The sequence below is a fragment of the Centruroides vittatus genome, unplaced genomic scaffold, assembly GCF_030686945.1.
Source record: "Centruroides vittatus isolate TY-2023 unplaced genomic scaffold, ASM3068694v2 contig_3119, whole genome shotgun sequence".
NCBI classification, from domain to species: Eukaryota; Metazoa; Arthropoda; class Arachnida; order Scorpiones; family Buthidae; genus Centruroides; species Centruroides vittatus.
Genome location: NW_027122010.1, coordinates 36,992 through 62,709, shown reverse-complemented (window position 1 = coordinate 62,709; position 25,718 = coordinate 36,992). Strand labels below are relative to the sequence as shown.

Below are 25,718 nucleotides of genomic sequence, written 5' to 3'. Positions count from 1 at the left end.
TGCTTGGAATTTTAAAAATAATTATGCAAAAATAGTAGGGTTAGAAAATTTAAATATTTTTGCAAAAGTTATGCAAAATCTTTACGACAAGTTGTGGGTGTTTTAGTTTAGTTTTAGCATCGGCTTTGGATCTAATAATAGTGCATTTCTTTCTTATATTGTGTGTTTAGTTTTAATTATTTATAATTAACCCACAAAAATGAGCAAAAAACAGAAAGGAACATTAGAAAATTTTTTTAATGTAAGTAATCACGGACCGGGACCTTCAAAAAGAAAATATACTGAAGAAAATACTAGTGAAAGTTCCGACGATGATACAGTGAAAAACGCAACGGAAAAAAAACCACAAGTCCTAAACTAAAAATATAAAATTAAGTAACATTAAAATTAGAAAATACGATCGCGATTATATCAAATATGGGTTTGTAAGAATAAAAGTTCAAGGAATTACAAAATCACAAGAAATCTCGTTAAATTATTTTCGAATATTTTTTGTTTTTTCTGTGAATTTTTAATTGTTTATTTTATTTTTTGTTAAAAATAAATGAGTTTTTATGTTTAATTGTGAAGTTTGAATGTTATTTAAATAGAAAATGAAATAATAAAGTTATGATTTACATTTATTTTATAAAAAAGTAAAGCAATAATAAAAAAAATCAATTTATTATAAATAAATTATCGAATATAAATTATTATTTTAAAAAATGAGGGTCACAAAAAATTATGAAATATTTGGTGGGCTGCAAGTATAAAAAGGTTAAGAACCACTGCCCTAGACTGACGCGCAATTAACTGATTGCCCCTGGAAGTCGGCTTCTTACAGAAACACAGCTTCCCTATCATCAAATGTCACGGCACGCCACTGTAAATCACAGGGATTAACTCTTCCAAAAATCAAAATAGATATAGGAAAAAAGAGACAGCTATCGGTCTTACCTATGTTACATTGAGTCGAGTGAAAAAAATAACTGACTCAATATTTTTAAAGAGTTACAATAAAGATCGCTACGAGTCAATCTGTAAGTCCAAGGCCCTTAGTGACAATCAGAATTTCGTGAAACGTTGGCATAGCAATTAATTAATGGCTTATTCCGACCTTATATTTGTACCTTTAAACGATCCAATAGAAATCAAATATATTGTTGAGAACGAATGATTCTTTGTTTCTTTTTCCCCTCATAATCTAGAACAGTGTTTCCCAAACTTTTTAGGCCACGCCCCACTTTAACATTTCTAAAATCATCATGTCCCCCCATATAATAATTTTAGTTAAAAATTTATTTTTGTTCTTTTTAGTAATACGAATGATAATTTTGAAAGCGATTTCTTACAACTGTTGTCAAAACAAAGAAACGAACTTTTAATAAATAAAAATAAGATATTTTTAAAACTTAATTTAATGTGATTTGTGGACTTGATGCTTTTTACACAGCGATTTTATATCTGGCTCAAGCTTAGTTAGCTTAAGTCTCAAATCTCCACGTTGTGTTATATCCAGACGATTTCTTTTTTTCAGTCAACAAATCACTCACAGCACTAAAGCCACATTCAGCTAGATATGAAGATGAAAACGGTAATAAGAGTTTTCTTGCACATTTTGTGATATTGGGGTATTTTGCTTCTGTTTCATCGCAAAGCCATGCCATCGCACCTTTAATATTAAATAGAGTTATTACAGATTCGTTACTTTGCAACTCCGCGAGTTCTTCTTGATATTGCAGATTGGATATATCAGCTAAATCCACCAAAACTGGTTGCACCATCCATGTCGGAAAATTCATTTCTTTTAAATCAGCAAATCTCTCTTTAAAATCCGTAATTAAAATTTTTAAATGATTAACAATTTCAAGTATTGCAGAGTCAGAAACATTACACTTGTTGAGCCAATGAAACTGTTCAAAATTTCTGTTACTTAAGTGTTTCTGACTTAATTCTAGATTTTTAACAAAACCAAATATTTTTGCTTTGGCATCGACCAGTGTTTTGCTTGGTCCTTGTAATTGCTTGTTCAATATATTTAGCTTCTCAAAAATATCGGCTAAGTAACTTACATATGCTTTGCCATTTGTTGTCAATAAGAACTTCATTTCAGGCTTATCAATTAAAAACTTTTTAAGCGAATCAAACAACTCAATAAATCGTTTTAAACAATTCCCTTTTGATAGCCACCTTACTTCAGTGTGTAGTAACAATCGTACATGGCCTTCATTTTGCTCCTCACAAAATAGCTTAAATAAGCGCTCGGTTTTAGCGCTGGCTTTTATCGAGTTAATGCATTTGATAACTGCATTTAGTGTTTCATGGAGGATAGGAGACATGTTTTTAGCCACCAAGTTTTCTTTATGAATAACGCAGTGAATAAGGGTCATTTCTGGATTATCAGCTTTCATCAATTGTAAACAACCATTTTTCTTGCCCATCATATTGGGGGCACCATCTGCAGCACACGAAATAACATTCTTCATGGGGATCTCATTGTCATCCAAGTAGCATTTGAATATGTTGTAAATGTCTCTCGATTTGGTAGTGCTTTCTAATTGTTTACAAAATAGCATTTCTTCTGCAAACTGTCCACGTTCAATATATCTAACATAAGTGATAAGAACGGCCTCACTGTCTCTTAGAGTTGACTCGTCCATCTGCACAGAAAAATTTCTGGTTTTTAGTTTCAAAACAAGTTGTTTTTCAATCTCATCGCCCATCTCGTCGATCCTTCGGCTGACAGTATTGTTACTAAGAGGCATTGCTACTACATCCTCGTCATCTTTTTCTAAAACGGTTTTCATAAAAGCAGAAATAGAGGGCTTTATTAGATTCTCCCCTATTGTGTGGCTCTTCCCTGATTTAGCAATTAACAAAGAGATTTGGTAACTAGCCTCTTGGATACGACTATTTGTTACATTTCTAGACGTGAATATTGAAGTAATTGTCGTCCTTTTCTCGAACTTTTCCTTCAATGTTTTGAAGAAACTTAAATCTGAATTAATATAGTCCTTGTGTTTGGCCTTCAAATGTGCTTCAAGCCGACCCAATTTCATAGATTCGTTTGTCAAACATTGCTGGCATATTAAGCAAAACGGCATCCTCTCATCATTAACTGCTGGTATGAATCCATATTTCAGATATTCCTCTGAATATTGACGAACTTTCTTTTTTGTTGTTCCACTCATTTTTTATGGGCTAAAAAAATAAAATTTTGTAAAAATAATTCAATGTGACAGAGTAAACGTAAATTAAGAAAAAATTGTTTTTGTGTAGATATACATTTTGCCGCAAGTAATACTAGGGATAAACGCAAGCCCTGAAGATTCCAGAAGATTAGATTGCGGGAATTAAATTCTTATGGACTCCTTTATCAAAGACACTCCTATTAGAGATATTCAAACTAACAAAAATAGCACAATTTATTAGTTTATAAATATTATCAATAGTTTTAAACTTTAAAAACTTATATAAAAAGTTAAATGTTTAAAAAATAAACAAAAATTATTCAATACGTAAAAATTATATTTATACAACATGTATCAATAAATTCATTTAATCATATAAATGACAGACAATTAAAAATATTACGACATATAGGTGTTAAAAATATAGAGTTAAATTCTTAGAAAAATTTTGCAAAAACGTTGTGCGACTTTAAAAGATACAAGATTTCTGCGACAAGAGATACAGCAAAGAGAAAAGCTGAAAAGTTACAGTAGTGAACCGAAAATCGGAATCAATTGGGGACTGGGGTTGTTCAGATTAGGGATTTGTTCCGATTACGGTTTATGTACGAAAAAATATATTAACCTGTCCGATGTTTAAATTTTTCTCCGTTGCGTGTCGCTTCGTGTTGAATTTTCGTCGATTTTAAGCCTAACGAAAATTTTTATAATAATAATCGAGGCTATCGTATCGTTAAAAATTATTTCTGCATTTTGTACAAACAAAATAAATATATTGAAGAATATAAAAACATGAAAATTATACTTTAGAAGTAAATTTAGTATCAAAAATGTTCGATTCAGCACGACACAGTACGACTGAAAATCGTGCCGATTACCGGCGATTCCTATTACCGGGGTTCCGATTTACGAGTCTCTACTGTACTTGCGGACTCTAATAACAGTTTAGGTTTTGATACCATCTTAAAAATTATTATAAATAATTAAAGTCCTCTATTTAAAAAATTGCTTTTTCATATTATTAGTCACCTAAAGCGTTGCGTTAAAAATGCTCATAGCGAAGGGGGTAAATTATGTCATGTCAATTCTCAAATTGCCCCCCTCCAACCAGCAAATTGCCCCCCTGTGGGGCGTACGCCCCACTTTGGGAAACACTGATCTAGAAAATAAAGGTGCGAGCAGTTACGTTCCGACTACACGCTGATGCAGCGTTGCTTAACTAGTTATTCACAATTTCTATGCGTTTTTGCGACCTCCACATAATGAAACTTCCTGCTGAATAATAAACAGCCATTTCTCCATCTCTGGTCAGTCCAAACAAACAGTTCAGGTTCAGATGCTTGATATTAAAAAAAAAAACTGTTCTTTTTTGTGATACGTAGGTAAACAACCTGCACGTAAATACTTTTGCCAATACTTTACATGCTTGCTTGCCTTAAAACGCCTGTTTAAACTTTGTCTGTGATTATATTCTAAACCGCACACACTACATTCCATTTTATTTAACGTATAACGACTTCTTCGACGTTGACAGTACAATAAACAATGAAAAACGCGCAAGGTTTACTCTTCGGATCGGACGCTGCATATGCGCCACAGTGTGGTAGAAATTGACATTAACGCTCGCTCAGTCCGTTATTTTTTTCTGATAAAACAGAGGGCAGTGTAATCGTTATAAAGATGGCAGCCGACATGTTAGAAGAAATTGATTTAGATGAAAGTTTATCTGCTTTAGCTAATAAATGGAAAAGTAAGTCATTACAATAGTTATTTTTAATTTATCGTATTTAGCTTTACTTATTAGAAAATATAAATGAGAAATAAAGATGGATTTTATTTGATGATATCACCTAGAAGTTACAGTGAAGTAAAGTAAACAGCAGTCACGTGTTACTGTAGAAATATTTTGAGATATGAGAAATGAGCATTTTACATTAAAATTATTAATTAATTTAAATAAAATTTATCTAGTAATTATACACTTGGATATTTAAAAATTTATTACATTAAATCATAACTAAATATTATGTTATTACTAATTTATGTTGATTGAGATTTTACAATTGCTTACCTTACGTACTACAGAAATATTGACAATTGAAATTGCTAGCTGCAACTAATTTTATAATTGATATGTGAATTTAATTTAATAATAATTTCGGGTGTACTATAGATTACCACCTATGGACTTTCAGGACTTTGATTATATATTTGAACTCAGGGGCAGGGCCGGATTTACCAATCCAGGGGCCCTGGGCACAAATTCGGTGGGGTCCCCCTTTAAGAGTAGGCAAATTTGATGATTTAGAAAATTTACACAAAATACTGTACTTTCAATTAGATTTGAACTAGAAATTGTAAATTTCATTTAAAAGTAAGGTTATTGTAAACATACATATATTTTATTGTGTAAAACTAATTATTTTAATTTAACTGAAAAATACCTATGTGAAATTTTTTCCTGAAATTTTCCGATGTTTCATAGGTTTTTTCCCGGGTTTGGTTTTCTCTGCCTGTTGCCCTCATGATTAGACCACACTAGGATGTCGCGGTAATAGAAAAAAAAATTATGTTTAAACATAATTTTTTTTAGTTTTGTGGGGGCCCTGGGCACAGGCCCCAAATGCCCTTATGTAAATCCGGCCCTGCTCAGGGGACCGAGACGAATTCAACGGTACCCTATTTTTGGACTGGAGACGAAAAATAAAAAGTTATCATACTTTTTAAGTTATCATACTTTTTTCATGCTCTCATGAAGACGGCACCATAGTTGCTAGTACTGCCATCTTGCGGTAAAGTCTGCAAACCATGACGTTGGACTACGGTCATCTCCAGGAAGGTTAAATACGCAATACTAGAGTGGAGAGAGCGACGCTACTTCTGATCATCTGCGCGATCGCCATTTCGGTTAATGTTACTTGTTACTGTTAATGTTACTTGTTAATGGCAGCAAACATGGCGGCCGTTCCCACTGTTTGTGCTCCTGACTGACCTCCCGGAGGGAGCCGCTGGCAGGCCACCATGTGCTAAACGTCACTAGTTATTGATTCACGGTAATTTTTGAACAAAGTAAAAAAAAGAGGGGAAACGTCTACTAAAGGCAATTTTAAGTGATGTGACTCCCGATCGCGATAACGAGGCTGACTTGGCGGAGAGAGTGACGCGACTACCTAATCATCGTGCGATTGCTGATTGCTGGAAAAAAACATCGCGATCGCTGGAAAAAAGTATGATAACTTTTTTATTTTTTGTCTCCGGTCCAAAAGTAGGGTATCGTTGAACTCGTCTCAGTCTCTTGAGTTCAGATATATACCCAAAGACCCTGAAATTCCATAGGTGGTAATCTATAGTATCCCCATAATTTCTTTAAAGAATAAAAGTTTACTTGGTTAATGTTATTTATGGTTCCAAGATGGCAGCTCGTCTCTGATTCCAGCAAATAGAAGAGGGGAACAGTGGGGACGCACGTTCTAACCTAACCTAACCTATTCTAATAAATTACCATAATTATTACCAACAAAATTATTAGAATAGGTTAGGTTAGAACGTACGTCCCCACTGTTTTCTTGCTGGAAACAGACGAGCTGCCATCTTGGAACCATAGGTAGCATTAACCGTTTACTTATTGCTACTAAACAGGAAAAATGGATTTAATTTTATGTATTCACATAGTTTTAAAAATAATTAAATGTCTGATTTGTTTAATTGTTAGAAAATAGTAAATAATTCAATGACTCCTTAAGATACGGCAATTTTTTAAAATTTCTGATATGTATCTAATCCGAGATTTGTATTTGAATAATGTTTAACTTATTTCAAAACTAGTTTAATAAATAATTAAATAGTAAAATTATTTTATTGAATTATGATAAATTACACTAGCCCCTCATTATATCATGCATACATGGAGACAAATCAAATAGGTGATATATCAGATGGCATTACAAACCTTCTTCACATTTACAAGATTATAAGAAGGTTACCGTAAAATGAATAGTTTGAGCAAAGGAGTAGGCCTATTTGATGAGAATCCAGATTCATATTGCAATATTTGAGCCAGGGGTTGCAACCTTTCAGCAGTGTTGTGCCAAACATAAGTTATAGTGTTATTATGAGTGCCAACATGACTCTACCAAGTTTATTGTATATGTTATCAAAATTAGACCAGTTATAACAGACTTCAAAAATGTATAATTTTGAAATTAAGTTGTTAATTGAATTATGTTTTTACATGTGAAGCTCCAGTTGTACCATATCATAAAATAAGGTACAATTTAAAAAGGAAAACACTAAAAATTTTGTTTGTCATCTTTTGATTGCAAAAAAGCTACTAAAAGCTACCTATAAAAATCAAATGAATTTTATAGTAAAAAGAAGAAATCGCTAGAAATGTATTATAAACAATATTTGTTATTAATATAATTAAATACTACAAAAAATAAAAAGTAAAGTATAGTTTGTTGATTTGTAAAAAAAAAAAATTTATATCAAAATTTGATTTTCTTTTTTGTCGGAAATTTTGAGCTTCCTTCAAACTTGACCCTAATTTTCTCTCTCCAGTTGCTGGTGAAGTAATATCATCTTTATACCTAAAGTCGCCATGTTCTTTTTGCTTTTGTTACATTTCTAACATCACCTTGAGAATGATCAATAAGAAAAGTTTAGTTATTGCACGTGGCTATCTGAACTGAAAATGAAACATCCGGCTCGGAAAAGCATTTTCACAGTTGATTAAATGCCAATCGTGGTTCCTATAAAAAGTGGTTTTTATTGTATTTGTTAGCTTAACGATACAACTCAGAATAGGTCCCCTCATTGAGAACTTTTCTTAGACTAATTACTGCAATGTGTATAAAAATACATATAAAATAGGTACAGTTTTTACAAATTGCAGCCTAATAAATGTATAAAATAAATACAATGGATTTATTACTGCAAAATAAAAAGTAAATAAGAAATAATAGGAAATAAGGAGAAATTAAAATAGACAAATTAATAACAGATATAATATTTGTAAACAAAAGTTATAAATCAATAGATTGAATGTCTTGTAATGAAATGAATATTTATACTAAGGAAAAGAATCAAAAAATCAAATAAAATATTTAAAAAAACAAGGTATAGCAATGCATGTACTGTACTCATACAGTTTTAATATACAGAAATATATGGAATATTTTTTATGAATTTCTGTACATTTTACTAAATATTTTAAATTCACATTAAAAAAATACTGAAAAATCAACATTGAACATTTTAAAATATAAAATATGCAATATTCTTAAGTAGAACAAATAGTGTGCCTTGAACAAATATTTTTTGTGTGAATTTAAATGTTAATTAAATTGAGTCAATAGGACTTTTTAAAAATATTTTGTTAATTAATTTTAAAAATATGTTTTGTTTAAGTTGAAGGTAGAATTTCTCATTTTCCGGTTTTTTGCTTGTCCCGGATTCTGGGATAAAACTGAACTGTTTTCTGGGATAGAATTAATTATTTTTAAGATATACAAAATATCTTGAAATCAAATGATATAATTATTTTTCATTTTTTAAAGTAATTTAATAATGCTATGTAAGATATATATTAAAAATTACCTTTGAATTACATAGAAATTTTCACAAATAGAAAAAATTTATTAAAGTTTGTTGGAAACCATAAAACAATAACAGCAATAAAATGCTTTGAATTTAGTTGAAAATTTAAATAATAAAATGAACATAGATCAAACTTCTAAGTTAGAAAGTAATTTTCATTTTTTAAATAAAACATAATACAAAATATTATTGTAAATTTTTACAAGATTTTGAAAACCAAAGATGGTCGATACTCCAATCACTCAATCTAATTCTTATTTTAGTAATGAAAAGTCTTGCTACCAAGAATGCTCTTTCCGATTCAATTGATGTGATTGGAATCGTGATTAATGCATTTAAGAGAAGACAGATGTTATGTGTTTTTCACCCGTAGCCTGGAAGATTTCTAGTTTGTTTCAAGATTGTAGTACTTCTTCTGTTCTCTAGTATTCTTGATTTGTCTACCTCGACTGCTTTAACAGAAACATCATAGCCGAATAGTTTGGCTGTTTGTTTGTCTTTAGTAATCAGGTTTATGAAGAAAAACTTCATACTTGCAGACTTCGTACTCATTTGTATCCTTGTCCAATTTGCATAACCTGGCATAATGCAGTTATTGAAGCTACTGGGCATGGTTAAAAATTAAGGCAGCATAAGCACAATTATTCCAGATTTTCCAGATTTTCTCTTGTGAAAAAGGGTTCTGACTTTTCTCACTTGTCCAGACATGGTCTCCCCTACCTCAAGACAATGCAGTGTTGCCAATCTTACAGAAGAAAATCATTGTATTTCATATTACCTTGAAATTATTGTATTTCACTTAAATTTACTCTGACAAGTAAAGAATTTTGAGAGTCTTGTCGCAAATAAGCCATGTATTTGTTATTGACTATTTGTGACATGCCATAACAAGCAAAAATTTTAAAAACTAATAACTAGGTTTAAAATTAGTAAATACAAATGTATTCTGACAGTTTATGAGTTAATTATACTTTCTATTGGCAAAATTTCTTTAACCTTAACACAAAATAAGATAAAAGTGAATTTTTAAGAAATTTGTGGGATTTCCCAGGTTAAAAAAACAACCGGGATCCTGTTTGAGAAACTCTAGTTGAAGGAAATTAATGTTATTTTTTTAAATCTATAATAAAGTATGAAAGGTAGTATAATTAAAAATTGATTTCAAATTTTTACTTGTTTCAATTATTAAAATATTTAATTTTTTTCTCTTCTTTTATGTTAGATGTATCTGCTGATAATGATCTGAAAATTTATTCTTTTGTTGAAGAACTAGGGTAAGTTAATTTATCATAGAAGATTATACATATTTAAAAAGTTTTTTAATAAATATATTTCATTCATAGCTATTTATTGCTTGATTATGTTTAATAATGTGAGAAAATCAAATAAATAAAACTGTAAAAAAATATATTTTATTTATTATAAATGAAATAAGTCTTTTAAAAAATATTATTTAAGAGTTTACCAAATTCAAAAGCCCAATTTGTTTTGAATGTAACGTGTCATTCATTATTTTTGTTATGAATGAGCAATTTTCATACAGCTCTTTCTAAATTTAATAATTATAATTAAGTTAATATTTTAATAATTAATCTAGAATGTTCTGGAAGAAAAGAATTGGCCTGAAATGAGACTCAAACTCACAACTCCTGCTTACCATACAGTCACATTGCCAGTTACATTACACTGACCTTAGGCTGATCCTCTCTTCCAGAACTTATTAATTTAAACATAACCTTACTTTGTTATTTAAGCAACTGTTTGGCTTCAATATATTTCATACAGTTTTATCTATTACACCACTGAGAATAATATCCATGTTAATATAAAATTTTTTGCTTACATTGACCAATGCTATCATTCTCCAAGATATTTTCCTCTGCTTCTGACTGATGGTCAGATTGCTGAAAAGATGTTGCAAGGATGACTAAAGAGACTAAGTTTGTAAGGAACTGAGTCCGAACGTTATTTTTATTTTATTATTATTTCTGTTTTATTATCTTTTGTTTGGGGTTTATGTTTATTTAGGACGAAGGTTCCCCACCACTCTCTTGTTAGTAATGAAAAATGAAGATAAAACAACTCATGGAGAAATAAGCGCCGTAGGAAAAATCTTGCGCACTTGCGCTGCCCGGCGGAAGTAACAGTCCGCAGAAAAAAAATGGAGGGGGGAGTCCCCACAATCACTAGTAGAGAAATACTTGATAAACCGTCTTAAACATCCCAGAAAATTATGATAAATATTTTATAAACGGTTTATAAGCTTTGTCGGAAACTTAAAGCTGCCAGAAAAGAAAATTAACGTTAGCAACTAAGTATGTAAATAAGGGGAGTAACCCAGCTCAAGTGTGACGTCACCTCACAGTATAAAACCCGCACGTTAACCGAAGAAGGAGAGGTGATTTCCAAACTGAGGTGAATTCCAAATCGAGGCGACTGTGAGAGCAAGGTTAATTCGAAAGCGAAGTATTTTCTGATAGAAGTCCAGATTGATAATTGGACGATCCAAGGTGTTAAAGAGGAGTTCGATTGACGATTTGATGATATCGAAAGTATTGAGGAAATAGTTTCTTCGTATAGTGAGGTGACGGATAGACGTTTAATTAGTAAGAGATTTTGTTCATAGTTTCTAAGTATTTGATTTGTCGAAATTCAAAGGGGAATTACTATTAAGTTAAGCTAAGTAGCTAAGTTTATTGTCGGGTTGACTTGTTGATTTTCGTTAATAAATTTTGTTTGGATTATTGACATTTGTACGTAGTACATTCTAGTTGCTAATTAAATATATTTGAACTTTTGATCTGACTTGATATTTATCGTTATTATTACTAATTTTTCGGTGCACGCTTAAAAGCCCAGGCCTGGCAAACTAATCTCGAATCCGCGTAAAGTACCCGTTAGGTTAACGGAAGTTTTACCGACCGCAATTATAGTCGGTTTCCTAAGATACTAAAATTAAGTACTTTACAAGTTTATATTCATAGAACATGTAGGTAAACTTATGGTAAATTCCAAAGCATTTACCATGCAGACAACATGTACTTAAGAATGAGCTTCTGTAAAGACTACTTTTATTATAACTTTATTATTATTCTATGTACTGTATTATTGTATTTAAGGTGTTTTAGTGTATTTGGAAGTGGGTTGTAAGTGTTTTATATGCATAGAAAAGATAGATGCATGTTTTATATGTTAAAATACATTGGATTCTCAATCTATCATTTTTGGCAGGACTTGAGGGAAAAAATTATTGATATGGGAAATTTATGATGTCAATGTTCTTATTGTTTATCTTGTGAAACGTGTGTTATTCAGTGATAGACTTATATGATGGCTTTCTGTAGTACTAAATGATATGGAGCATGTGCATGGAAGTTTGTTTATTCTACATTTTAAAAAATTGTTAAGAATACTGAAATTTGTTCTATTTTCTTTAGGGAAGAATAATTAATGTATTGATTTTTCTTTTTTGCACTTGAAGATGATAGAAGTGTCAAAAATGTCAGTGAAATTATAAATTTTTGTCAAAATGTGTTTATTCTCTTGTGATAAAGGGTTCTGACTTTTCTCACTTGTCCAGACATGGTCTCCCGTACCTCAAGACAACGCAGTGTTGCCAATCTTACAGGAGAAAATCATTGTATTTCACTTAAATTTATTGTACTGTACATCCATCTTGATCTTTTATACTTGCACTCTTTATCCATAGAAATATTATCAAGGTTCTCCCTATGTCAGAATCTCATAAACTTTTCATCTGCAATCCTTTCTTACAACAAAAAAGTTTTTAGACCCCATTTAGCAATGAAGTTTACACATTTCTCCCTTATAATATATGATGCAAAACAACCTCTGAATGGGCGTAAGCTAAAATTTACATTTTTTTCATACAATTTCAACATACCAAACATTAACAAATTATTATTAACAAATATGTAGCACATTCCTTTGTATTCTGAACTTATATGCATAAACCTTAGTTTTTCCAAATTTTTGTGATCATCTAAAATTTTTAGTCCACTTTTTGACTCCCTATGCCAAAAAAGTTTCAATTCTAGACAGTTCACTAGATGGAAACTACTCTACAGGCACTACATTAATACATTTTATTATGTTTTGTACAAGTAGAAGCATAATGGCATTTCAACAGGACATGCATTTGCACAAATTTTTTTCACATTAATTCAAACATTTTATCAGTAGGTCTAAAAGTATAGCAGCTAGCAGTCTTGAAAAGTATGACAAAGGTGTGCCTTATAATCTAAAATGTACGGTAATAGCCAATCTAAAAACTTTTGCAAATTTAGTAGCTCTCTAGTGACGAAAAAAGACATAAAATATCAATGAAAAGGCAATATGTATAAAATAGTGATTGCAAATTGGATTTTTTCAAAAATTAACAGTTATTTTTGAGTAAGGCATATTTATGAAATTACCATACAAAACTCTATTATCATACATCATATGGCATAATCAAAATAATCATACAAACGTGGTAATTATTGTACAGATAGCAACACTGAGACAACGTGCTAATTTCTATCAATGTTGCCGGGCTTTAAGAAGAAATGTAGCCAATAAAATACAGTATTTTGTAAAGCTGTAGACAAAAAGTTGTAGTCAAAAATTGCAATAAAAACCATTGTCAAAGAGTTGAAATTTAAAAATCATATTAAAATGTGGTAGTATTTTCCATAATTTTTTCTGAATTTAATTATAATCAAACAAATTTAGACTTTTAGTAGTATATAATAGAAATGTAACAACGAAAATTAGTTTTAGTTTTATATAAATGAGATTGATGCATACAACAAATAAATCAACATAGATTTTTATCCAATACTATTTATAATTTTACTATTTAAAACTGATTTACTGCATGTTTTAGTTATTTATTGTTAATATTTTTAATTCTCTTTTTAACATTTTCGGAAGTAGATTTATTCAATTTCCTACTTTAGTCCCAAAAGAAAAGTGTTTCTTGTGTTGATTTCCAAATTCTATTAATATCTAATTTAGGTGTTTTAATAAAATTTTTTTATTAGCTTTCTTTCTATAATGTATAAACAATTTGCTTTAATTTATATATTTTTCTTATATTTTAATAATAATAATATTTTCATTAATGAAAGAATTGATATAATATATCTGCTCTTCAGCAATAGGGCAGTTGAATATGTAAACGTTTCTCATATGATAAAAGTAAACAGATACTTTCTGTTCAATTTTGTATAACTTGTCAAAAAGTTTTGAGTAAAGCATCTTTTGAATTAAGTATTTTACCCTTGTAAGTTAAGTCAAATGATGATTTTTCCAGTGTTAATGTAAGAAATAATTATAAAAATTCACTGAAATGTATAAATGTTTATGAATATTACTTTGAATCATATAATTATTATTTTTTTAATAAGTTTGTTAAAATAAATATATTTAAAATTTCCAGACCTTATTTGACTAATAAAAGTTATAATGAAAGATTAAAAGGCATATTTGTTTTATCAAATTTTATATCTGAAATATCTCCAAAACTAACTAATAGAGATGAAGGTGAGTTGTTTGATACTATTAAAATAATAATAATGAAGTTTATTATTAAATCATTTGTTTTATGAATTTAATATTGAGATTTACATTATTTACAGTGGAGCATTTATTAATATTTTTTTGTGATCGCTTGAAAGATCATCATTCAATCATTCCTTATGTCCTTAAAGGAATCTTAAATCTGGTAAATACTTTTATTAATTTTTTTAGAAAACTTAAAAAGAATGATTCTAAAATTCGTACTTATTTAAATTTGAACATTATTAATTATTAAAATCGTGATGATGATATACTTTATAATTCTTAAATTTTAAGTAAATTTTCAATGCTAATTATAAATGTTATTTTTGTTTTAGAAGTCTTCATTATTATAATTTAGTTAATATAATAAAATATACATTGTTTGACTTTGTTTAAATCGAATTTTATATGAGAAAGTTGAAGTAATTTTATATCATCTATATTAAAAAAAATACATAATCTAATATAATATTTAGTTGTAAAATTTTACAAGTTTTTTAATATGAATAATAATGTTTTTTGTAAACAGTATTATTGTAAAGTGAGAATGCATTTTAATAAGTCTGATCATTTTCTTAACTTAAGATGATTTTTATACATACAGTTGACTCTGCATAAGTCATCACCCGGATAACTCGACACCATCGGTTAAGTAGTCAATTTTCTGTGGTCCCGGCTGACTTACATAGGCATTAATGTTAAAAAACTCCGGTTTACTCGACACCGTTTAACTCATCACTACTGGTTAAGTCGACATACTTTTGCTGTCCCACACTCTGATAAGTCATCACCCCCTCCTGAAAAAATGAATTCACTCTGCATGTTGGTGCAAACTCATTTTTTTTCAGGAGGGGGAGTCAATTTATTTATTAATATATAATTAATATATTTAATAATATATTAATATTATTAATATATATATATACATATTAATAAAAATGCCTTAACATTTTATGTATAAAATAATAACAGATAAACAAAAAGGAAAATATACAATCTACATCAACATCACACCAGAATCCAATTTTGCATTTTTTCACACTAGAGACATTAAGAATCCTTGGACGTTACTTGCCAACAATTGACAATTGTGAAGATGGTGTTTTCAAGGCATTCATGATCATTGTAAAAGAAAGTTGAGACAGTTAAGTGCTCAAAACAAACAACACTGAACAAATTTTTCAGTTTTTCATCTACAGAGTAATTGTAAATGGAGGACACAATTAGGGATTGCAATTGCTGGATCCCTCATCCAGCAATCCAGCTGGATCCAGCGCATTTTTCGGCCTGCTGGATCCAGCACTTGGTGCTGGATCCAGCGCTGCGGATCCACAAATACTCAATTAACTTTCTAAATAATTGCGCAAAAGTCTACGTTGTCGCGTTGCCGCTTTGCTAACTACTAGACTGCTACTAATTACTTACTAATTATTTACTCACTACTTTACTAACACTAATAATTAAATTACTTATAAATAAACTATACCTTAATCAATCCAGCAAAATTTAATAAAATAATAACGTATTCAATTGCTTTTAACGATTTTCCTCAGTTACAAAAAAATACAACATTAACTATAGAACAGAAAATGTGTTTCGAATAAATATAAAAAGAATAGTGCTTAATTATATCCCATTTTTTTTAAACAAGATACGTAGATGTACTGCCAGGTCTGATAATTTTCGTATTGTATACTGACGTAATCCCATTGTTTTCAAACTTTTAAGAAACGATAAAAAGAAAGAGGATCGGAATTCAACAACTGGTATATATTCGGTGCCTTTACACAACCAACGTTTCAATTCCAAGCTTGTTTATGTGGGTGCAACGATGCGCAGTTTAAAACAAAGGTTCAAGAGCACAAATATACAATCAGTAAGAACCTTGACAACACTGCACTGACATCATACGCAAGACAGAAGGATGTTAACGTCCAATGGGATCAAGCGGCAATTATAAAAACGACGACGAATAAGCAAACGGTCAAACATCTTGAGAGATTGGAAATCTGCAAGGCGCACATGACAACTGGTTGTACAAACCATAGAGATGCGGACTCATTGTCTACCGTGTGGAGATCCTTTTACATTAATTAATGTTATTAACGGACAATGCTGGTTTCGTTGTTATATCTTATATACAGTAATACCCCAAACTTACACGATAGGTGGGACCGAGCGATAACCGTGTAAGTCGAATTCGCGTAAGTCGGGGTATAACTTCGCATATAAATACATACAAATTATTTTTAATTGGGGCCTGAGACTAAAGAAAACAATTTAGAAAAAAATGTTTAATAAAATCTTAGATAATACATATGTATAACAAATTATATTATTAAAATCGTAAATCGAAGTTATTTTGTTATAGAAGGCTTCCTAAAATCTAACAAATTCGTCTGACGGCTCAAAGATTTTTTCTCCCGCAAAATTTCCTCGTAGCATGCTAATAATTTTTTTATTTTTCGTTTTGTAGAAGAAATGCGCTCTTCGTTGGAGTCTATATTTTCTAAAATTCGTAACCTCTTTTTAATTAAACTGAGGCCTTCTGTCAAGTTTCCAACCGTTATTCGATCATCTGATTGAACTGGATCTAAGGGATCGAGTTTTGTCAATTTACAAATTTTTGTTTTTGTATCGAAGTCTTTGGAATGTAAAGTTAACATTATTAAAGATGAAGTTTTTCTTTTCTTGTTTGATGCAGGAGAATCAGTTCTACTTCATTTGGATGACACAGTAGAATCTCAAGTCTCCGTAGATATAACAAACACAGAAATAAATAAGACAAAATAAATTTTAGCTATGCGTCAATTCCGCGCGACACGTCCGAACCTGTAAGCTGAACAATAGTTTGGGGGGAGTGAGTAATCAAAGGTTGCGTGGCGCTCAAACAAAAGACGGATCGTCGAGATTTGAAAATCGCGTAACTCCGGGTTCGCGTAAGTCGAGGTATTACTGTACAGGGTGTTTTTTTTTAAACTGACGGTACTCAGAGACATCTGTAGAGCAATCTAACAGCAAGACTGTCACCAAATTTGGGAGAGTGACTAAGGACGACATGGGAAAGAGATTCCGCGAAGAAAAAAGTAGTACCCAAATTTGCCGGTAGGGGTGGATTTGGCGCTGTTGTAGCGAAACAGCTAAGAATCTGAATAAAATCTAGCTGCAATTAACAAACACACAAATGAATAATCAGACAGAGGTTTCAGTGTAATAACGAAAGTTTAATTAATCAGCAAATAACCTTCTCTCTTCTTCAATGTGATCACCATCCTGCTGGACAACTCATTGCATCCTGAACACCGTGTTCTCTATGGCCGAACGTAACATGTCCGCAGGAATGTTCATCACAGTTCGAGAAATGTCGTCCTTCAAAGTCATCAAGTTTGGGACACTACCAAGATAGACCTTGGACTTTAAGTAACCCCACAGGAAAAAGTAACATGGGGTTAGATCGGGGAGCGAGGCGGCCATGCAAGTGGAAAAAAGCGACTGATGACCCTTTTTTCTGTGAAGTGCTGATAGCTTTTTCGCTACAACAGCGCTAAATCCTCCTCTACCGGCGAATTTAGGTACTACTTTTTTCTTCACGGAATCTCTTTTCCATGTCATCCTTAGTCACTCTCCCAAATTTGGTGACAGTCTGGCTGTTAAATTGCTCTACAGATGTTTCTGAGTACCGTCAGTTTAAAAAAAAACACCCTGTATATACAGTATTTTTTCCGCTATTTATTTTGTTTATTTATCTATATTTTGTTCGTTTGGACGTTTTCCGTTAATTTTTATATTTATTCTGAACACATTTTATGTTTTATATTTAATGTTCTATTTTTTTGTAACCGAGGAAGATCGTTAAAAACGATTGAAAACGTTATTATTTTATTAAATTTTGCTGGATTGATAAAGGTGTAGTTTATTTAACTTATTCTACTTCCAGTACATAGTTTTATATACTTATAAATAACTACAGACTAATATGTAGAGCCTATATATGAAAACTGGTAAGACTGATAGACACTTAGCCACTGATTATCCGTCCTTACATTATTATAATATATTAATATAAATTAATCAGTAGAATTACCTTTGCTATTATTTAACTTAAAGATTACATTATAATTATAGTCTAACTAAACATTTAAAGTTAATTATCTCTATCTGAAGTGTCAAACCGAACCAAAGTTAAGTTTACTACCTAAATGTGTAAGAAGTTTTACTGATTTATAGTGACCAGTCTAAATAATAAAAGCTTCTTAAGTATTTTTAAAAAATGTTTTATTTCATTAAAAAACATAAGGATAGATAGATAGACAGATAATACTATTGCACCAAAAATACATCCACGCTGGATCCGTGCTGGATCCAGCTGGAATGATTTCAATCCAGCAAAAATCCAGCTGGATTCAAAACACTGCTGGATTGCAATCCCTAGACACAATGTATTGTAAGCCTATACTACTGTATAATGCACTACTGTATTTTCCTAATTGTAGTTTTGTGGTTTTTTTTCCAACTTTGCTTTAGTCATCATATCGGATAACTCGACACATTTCCACTTCCCCTTGGGGTGTCGACTTATGCGGACTTGGCTGTATTTCCAAACATTCATCCATATTAAGTATAGATAATTCCAAAATAAATTTTTTTTGAGCCTATTTAGATTTTTTTGCTAATAAAAAATTACTTCATTTCATAATCTCCCATGAAATTAAATTAGAATATATAAAACTAGTTTGGAAAATTTAGTTTTTGAGTATTTATTTTATTATTAATAAAGAAATAAGCTTATAAAAATATTCTTACAGGTTTCAAATGAAAATTTTCCTGAAGAACAAACTGTAACTGTAACAAAAGCAATATTTCGTGAAGTTCATGTTCCTTCTCATTTTCATAATGATAGATATTGTGTTTATACAATACTCTATACACTTTTAACAAAACATTTGAAAGGTAATACAGATGAACTTAATTTCTAAGTTTGATTATTTCATTATTGAAATATTTTAATATTGTTTATTACAAAATTTCAGAATTGCAAACTATGGGTAGTGATTTTGTTTTTGAATTTATTCAAGTTATGGATGGTGAAAGAGATCCAAAATGTCTTTTACTAGCTCTTCATACCTTACCAATAATTATAACTAATTTTGATTTAGGTAATTTGATAAAACAGTTTTAACTTATTTTAAATAACAACATTTTATTATTTCAGTATAATCTAATATCAATAATTACAAATATAAATTATATTTATAGGGGCTTTTATAGAAGATTTATTTGAAGTGTTTTCCTGCTATTTTCCTGTTGATTTCAATCCTGTAAGTTTTTGATTTTTTGTTTAAGCAGAAGAAAAAGAATATTTTAAAAATCAAATTGATAGTATAAAAATAAAACTAATATTATTATTTTAGCCTGTAAATGATAAAATTGGAATTACTCGAGAAGATTTAAGTTCAGCTCTACAGAAGTGCTTTTTATCAACATACAAATTTTCTGAGCATTCTTTTCCACTGTTTCTGGAGAAACTAGACTCTGACTTAATAAGTTCAAAAATAGATTCTTTAAATCTTATAGTAAGTAATAATAAATAAATAAATATATATATATGTTGCAGTGATATGATAAAAGTGGGGATTTGGTCACATCCCTAAGGGAGATGATCAATTTACTGAAGATGTTAAAATAAAGGTTTGATATTGACATTTCCCTAATTAAATGAAGTGATTTGATCAAATCTCTAAACTGGTTTCGTGAAATGACAAAAAACAAATCAACAAAGTAAGAAGTACTTATATGAAAAGATAGAGATAATGCCAAGTTTATTTATTTTTATTGAAACACATTGTAGATTTGTGGCACTTGGAGTTACAGAAGACGTTAATTTTTTTACAGGCACATCTATTTGTTTTCATTGTACCTTGGATTTTTCACAGGAACATTTCTTAAACCCTTGACCTCCGAAAAAAGATAATTTTCCAGCAATTTCTCGCAAACTTAGCTTTATCAGTGGGACGGTTTCGGTAAATGTGGTTGTAGCTATTCAAAGACTTTTTAATTTTATCTTTTCACTAAAATAGTACAGGGATTTGATCAAATCACTTATATTTTTAGGGAAATGACTCTATAGAATTGTCATTTTAACATCTTCAGTAAATTGATCATCTCCCTTAGGGATTTGACCAAATCCCCACTTTTATCATATCCCTGTGACATATATATATATATATTATTAAAACCATTTTTAATTCCATAATTTTCAGTCTCTTTGTTGTCAAACCTACAAACCAGAATCTGTAAAACCATTTTTATTACCTGTTATTACTGCCATCTGCAAACAGGTAAGTTTAATTTCATAATTAATAATTTTTATATTTATTAAGTAAATGTCAAAAAATTTCCTTATATATATGTATGTATGGAAATTTTGACATATATATATATATATATATATATATATGTCAAAATTTCCATACATACATATACATAAATAATTTACTTTGAATTTCCAAAAATTAAATGAAATTCAAAGTAAATTATTTAATGTATATAAAATATAATATAATGCCAAACTTGGTTTAGAAATTGTCAAAGTATTGTTATTAGTTTGCCAGATTATGGATTCAAATCTGAATTTTGACAGGAAAGCTTATGATCTTAATATATTTTAATAGGAATTGTTTGGGGTGTACTGTAAGGCTACTGTGACCATGTGCACATAAAACACAAAAATAAAAAGAAATTATTATATTTATTTGAATATCACATATAAGCTTAATTAAATTCTGATTTCTAAGTTTAAGAAAAAATTAACTGTGTGCAAATACATCAATCTTCTAATAACAAGACATCAAAATAAAATTCACCAACCTTATGTAGTTCTTTTTGGTCTACAGAAGGTTGTTGTGCAAATACAAATGCATGAAACAGTTTACTTTATAAATTAAATTTTTACTGTGTTCACCCATTTCTGTGTGATTACTCCGACAATGTCAATAGTATTTGATAAGTCCTCCATAGAGCCAAAACTTAGTGCTCATATATTCAAATCCAAATTAAATTTTTCAAGTTAGCAATTTATTTGGATTAGTCAAAACATAAAATATTGTATGTAATTGAGTTCAATTTAATTTTTGGAAATAATAATAACTGTTTATGAAAATTTGCTTGAAGTATATATCCTACTGTTTTGGTCTTTAATTTTGTAGAATTAAATTATTAAAAAATTTATTTTATATAAATTTGAAATTATTAAAAAATTTATTTTATATAAATTTTTTCAATATTTTCCACTTTATTGTTTTATGTATGTAAATTTTTGTGTTTATATTTGTTAATGAAAGCATAGTTAAGTTAATTGTTTCATTAATATTTATTTTAATATATTAATAAGTGAAATTAATGTTTATAAAAATTTTGATCTTTTAGGCATTGATAACAAAAAATAATGAAATTCAAAGTAAATTATTTAACACCTTAACTAATGTACTACAAGTAGCTTCATCATCAAAGGAGGAGGTATGAATTTTTAAAATGTAAACTTTTTAAAATTTATATTAAATTTTATACAAATTTTATTTAATTTGTTTAGATTGAAATTTTTTAAATATAGATATAAAAATGAGAATGTTTGTTTGTTTGTTAGCAATGTATAGCTAACAAACAAACAAACATTCTCATTTTTAGATCTATATTTAAAAAAATTGATGGAATGGAATTTAAAATTTGATGCAATTGGTGGAATGACCTAGCAATGTATAGCTAGGTCATTCCACCAATTGCTATAAAATGTGGCAGTTACATTAACATGCTTCTAACTTAGATAATGTCATATATCCCATCCCAAAATATTGATTGGATTTTATATAGCAATTAATTTCTGTTTACATTGGCTTTGCTGAATTTATATATAGCGACATCTATTGGCAAAATATTCAAAAGTAGATAATTAAAAATATTTATTCAAAAAAAAAGATGTGATCCACATAGAAACACTTTCCTGCTATGTTATTGGAGACAGAATGTAAACATATGTTGTAAAATCACTTGATTTAGTTGTTTCTTAAGCTTTAATTAGCTGTTACATAATACAGTCAAACCTGTTTTTATGCGGTCTTTTTTTGTGCGATTTTTTAATGCGATTTTTTTATTTGTGCGGTATAGTTGTGACTAGTCTCGTGCGATTTGTCATGTCTGACGTTGACTTATTATTTGTGCGGTATAGTTGATGACTAGTCTCGTGCGATTTGTCATGTCTGGCGTTGACTTATTATAGCTAAATAAATTTATTATAGTAATATTATTGCATGAATATGCGAAAAATGAAATAATTTATTTTTAAGTCAACAAAACACCACCTGGACAAAAATATAAAAACAGACGATAGACAAGACGATGCAGTCAAGTGCTGACATCTGTTGTCAATAAATTCTACGTCTGTTTTAATTACGTTAATTAAACCTTCAAAGTGCTTTCACATTCCTGGACCATTAAGATAAGATTCATTTCAAAGCGTAAATTGAAGGTAAATGTACTATTATTTTTTCTATTTAGATATAAAATTTTAGGATTTTTATTTTATGTTTAGACATAATCCCTGAAAATAAATAAGGGCAAAAACAAAGCAAAGAGGAAGGTAATTTCCTTAGAAATTAAGACTACGATTTTAAAACGAGTTATTTTCTACGTGAGACTTTTTTATGTGGTCCCTATTCACTGCATAAAAAAATATTTTTTTAATTGTGCTGCGAAAACTATTTTTTATAGCCACTCGTGAAGTTTCGTGCGATTTTTTTTTTTTTTATGCAGTCCCTATCCATTGCATAAAAACAGGTTTGACTGTATAAGAAAATATGTAAATAATTGCTTATAAAATCCATTGTTTTGATTGTTGTAATAATAGTTTTTTTTATAATCCATATTCCATTTTTTTGAAGACTTTATATAGTACCATGAAGGTTATAAATTACTGAGAAGATTTCCTGTGAAACAATGAAAAGTGCAAATTGATAATAAATTCTTTTCTCTTAGAAGCAGGAAACAGAATGTTTATATTTGAAATGTATTTTTTTTCAGGAAAATTATTAAACAAATGTCTTGTCCCTGTACATATACTTTTCCTGCTAGCAATAGAATCATGCCTGTCATCTATCTAACTCTTTTCAGGGAAAAATGTTTAAATTTAAATGATGTGAATTCCAGTGCAAACCAGAAGTTTCTGTACACTTAATCAGGGCCTTCTGCCCCTACACTTTCCAAATCTGGTCTTAACATTCATCTACCTAATACTGTTTTTGAAAGTAAGGAAAGACAGACAACAGATGACAGTGAGAATTTATAGATCCACAATTTTTAAACTTGCTTTAAATAACACTTCGTTATATACATCATTGCATGTTTTTTGGAATAGAGAGTAAATATAAAGATTGTTATCAGTTCCTATAATTTGATTATATATACAGTATATATGCCTTGAAAATATTTTAAATCCTAACAAAAAACCTTGAAAACTTTATACCTGGGAATTGCTAGTCTTATTTGCTAGTGTAAAATAAATTAGCTCAACTATTCAATATAAATTAATTTATTTTATTTAGAAAGATAATTTATATATTATATTTTTTGATAAATTTGTTTATTGTTATATAATATAACAATTGTTTCCTTCAAAAATTTGTATTCATATGGGAAAAAGTTTTTGAAACAAAATTTATGTTATAAATCTTTATGTAGTATTTAAAAATTACTGTGCTTACTGTGTTTACTGTGCTTAAATGATATTTATGATTCTAATACAAACAGTAGAATAAATAAATAGATGAATAAAACAAATGTTATTCTGTTTTATCTCTTAGATAGATGATTGTGATTAATGCTTTGTGCATACTGTAACTGATATTCAGTTTCATGGCAACATCTCGCACTGTAATAAGATGGCTTTAAAAAATTACAACAAAACCAGAAAAACCAAATCAACAAATCTTTACTTTTTTCCTGCAAGAGATATTAATGTAGGGACAAATGTCTTTGGCCTAATTTTTAGGCCAAAGACATTTGTCACTACATTAATATCTCTTGCTGAAAAAGAAGTAAAGATTTTTATTTACTTGGTTAAGGTGATTTTCCAAAATCAGCTTCTAAATTTTCTCAATTTTTGCCCAATTCAGGAGAGAACACATTGTCTGAATTGTGCTCTCTCCATACTGATGTGACAATCGATGATGAATTTTGGCAGTTTTGATATGTTCATTGCACAAATCTTCATGATACACCTCTACTTCACTTTCACACTGACAAGTTTGCCGCTGTGTCTAATGAAGTAAAGGCAAATGACTGGATGTTCTTTACTACAATCTAGTCATATGTAGGAAATATCACTCTAAAATATATGACAATAGGAGCAAGGCAGATGTACTATTTTAGAAATATATTACAAATGCTGGGTCAGTGTTGATCAGTCATTGTAGTAAATTTTATCAAATAAAGTTATAACTTAGTTAACAAGTAATACATACAAAATAATTAAAATTTAGATCAAACTTCACCTGTAAACACTCAGTAATACTGTAGCTTCTGTGCAAATCCTGATGGACCAAATTTAATATTTTTAACATTTCTGTTCTGCTTGTAACTATAAAAGAATATATTGTTTTATAGAAAGTTTTTATCATTATTATTATTATTTTATTTTTAATGCAGAAATTTATGCTATTAATACAATAGAAGTAATAGTTTACATTATTTAGCTAGATGATGATGTAGTGAATGAATTAATGAATGAAATTTGGAAAGGTAAGTTTGATTTCAATTAAAAAGTATAGAATAAAGTGATAAAATTTATTTATAAAATGTTTCTTATTTAGAATGTGATCACTTAATACAAGATTTGCAGTCATTACAATTGTATGATGCTCCGAAGGTTCTCCAATCTACAGCTGCTGCATCACAACAATGTAGCAATTGGATTCTCTCTAAAATATTTCCTCATTTTCTTCATATGTTTGCTGCTACTACAAAAGTATGTACTGTATATTTATGTTAAATTATTCAATTATCAGTTATCTGAACTCTTCTGATATTAAGTTATTGTACAATAGGATGCCTGTGACTTACAAATAAACTTTAATGTTATTGGTAATAGATAATTATAAGAGAGACAATTTATTGATTCTGTTTATGTATTATTTCATTTCAGGGCACATTTTACTAAAGATTTTATAAAATTATTAAATTTTTAATGAGATGATTTGTTAGAGCTAATAAATTTTATCTTGAATTATATATTGAATTATCATCATCATTATTACAACTTTATATTATATTTTAAAATAAAGAGTATTTTTAAACCCCTCTGGTCAGCAATGGTCTGGTGAAGACCACTCACCGCAT

The 25,718-nt window shown here is 29.4% G+C and overlaps 2 protein-coding genes across 2 annotated transcripts in view; one reads left to right on the top strand and one right to left on the bottom strand.

The window, feature by feature from the left end:
• Nucleotides 1–1,463: 1,463 nt before the first annotated feature.
• Nucleotides 1,464–3,170, bottom strand: LOC136973230 (zinc finger BED domain-containing protein 5-like). Its single transcript, XM_067267935.1, has one exon. The coding sequence runs from the start codon at nt 3,168–3,170 to the stop codon at nt 1,464–1,466; it is 1,707 nt and encodes a 568-aa protein (XP_067124036.1).
• A 1,645-nt stretch (nt 3,171–4,815) lies between these two features.
• The window catches only part of Mms19 (MMS19 nucleotide excision repair protein), a 41,224-nt gene continuing 20,321 nt past the window's right edge, over nt 4,816–25,718 (top strand). Inside the window, exons 1-12 of the mRNA XM_067267931.1 lie at nt 4,816–4,920; nt 9,991–10,042; nt 14,212–14,315; nt 14,411–14,496; nt 19,139–19,283; nt 19,364–19,489; nt 19,590–19,651; nt 19,745–19,906; nt 20,594–20,671; nt 21,759–21,848; nt 25,076–25,121; nt 25,193–25,347. Of these exons, the coding sequence (XP_067124032.1) occupies nt 4,851–4,920; nt 9,991–10,042; nt 14,212–14,315; nt 14,411–14,496; nt 19,139–19,283; nt 19,364–19,489; nt 19,590–19,651; nt 19,745–19,906; nt 20,594–20,671; nt 21,759–21,848; nt 25,076–25,121; nt 25,193–25,347 (1,176 nt within the window). The 5' untranslated portion in view covers nt 4,816–4,850. The remainder of the gene's footprint in view (nt 4,921–9,990; nt 10,043–14,211; nt 14,316–14,410; nt 14,497–19,138; nt 19,284–19,363; nt 19,490–19,589; nt 19,652–19,744; nt 19,907–20,593; nt 20,672–21,758; nt 21,849–25,075; nt 25,122–25,192; nt 25,348–25,718) is intronic.

Excerpts from the sequence above, each read along its gene's own strand:
- LOC136973230 (XM_067267935.1), bottom strand. The coding sequence starts at position 3,170 with ATGAGTGGAACAACAAAAAAGAAAGTTCGTCAATATTCAGAGGAATAT.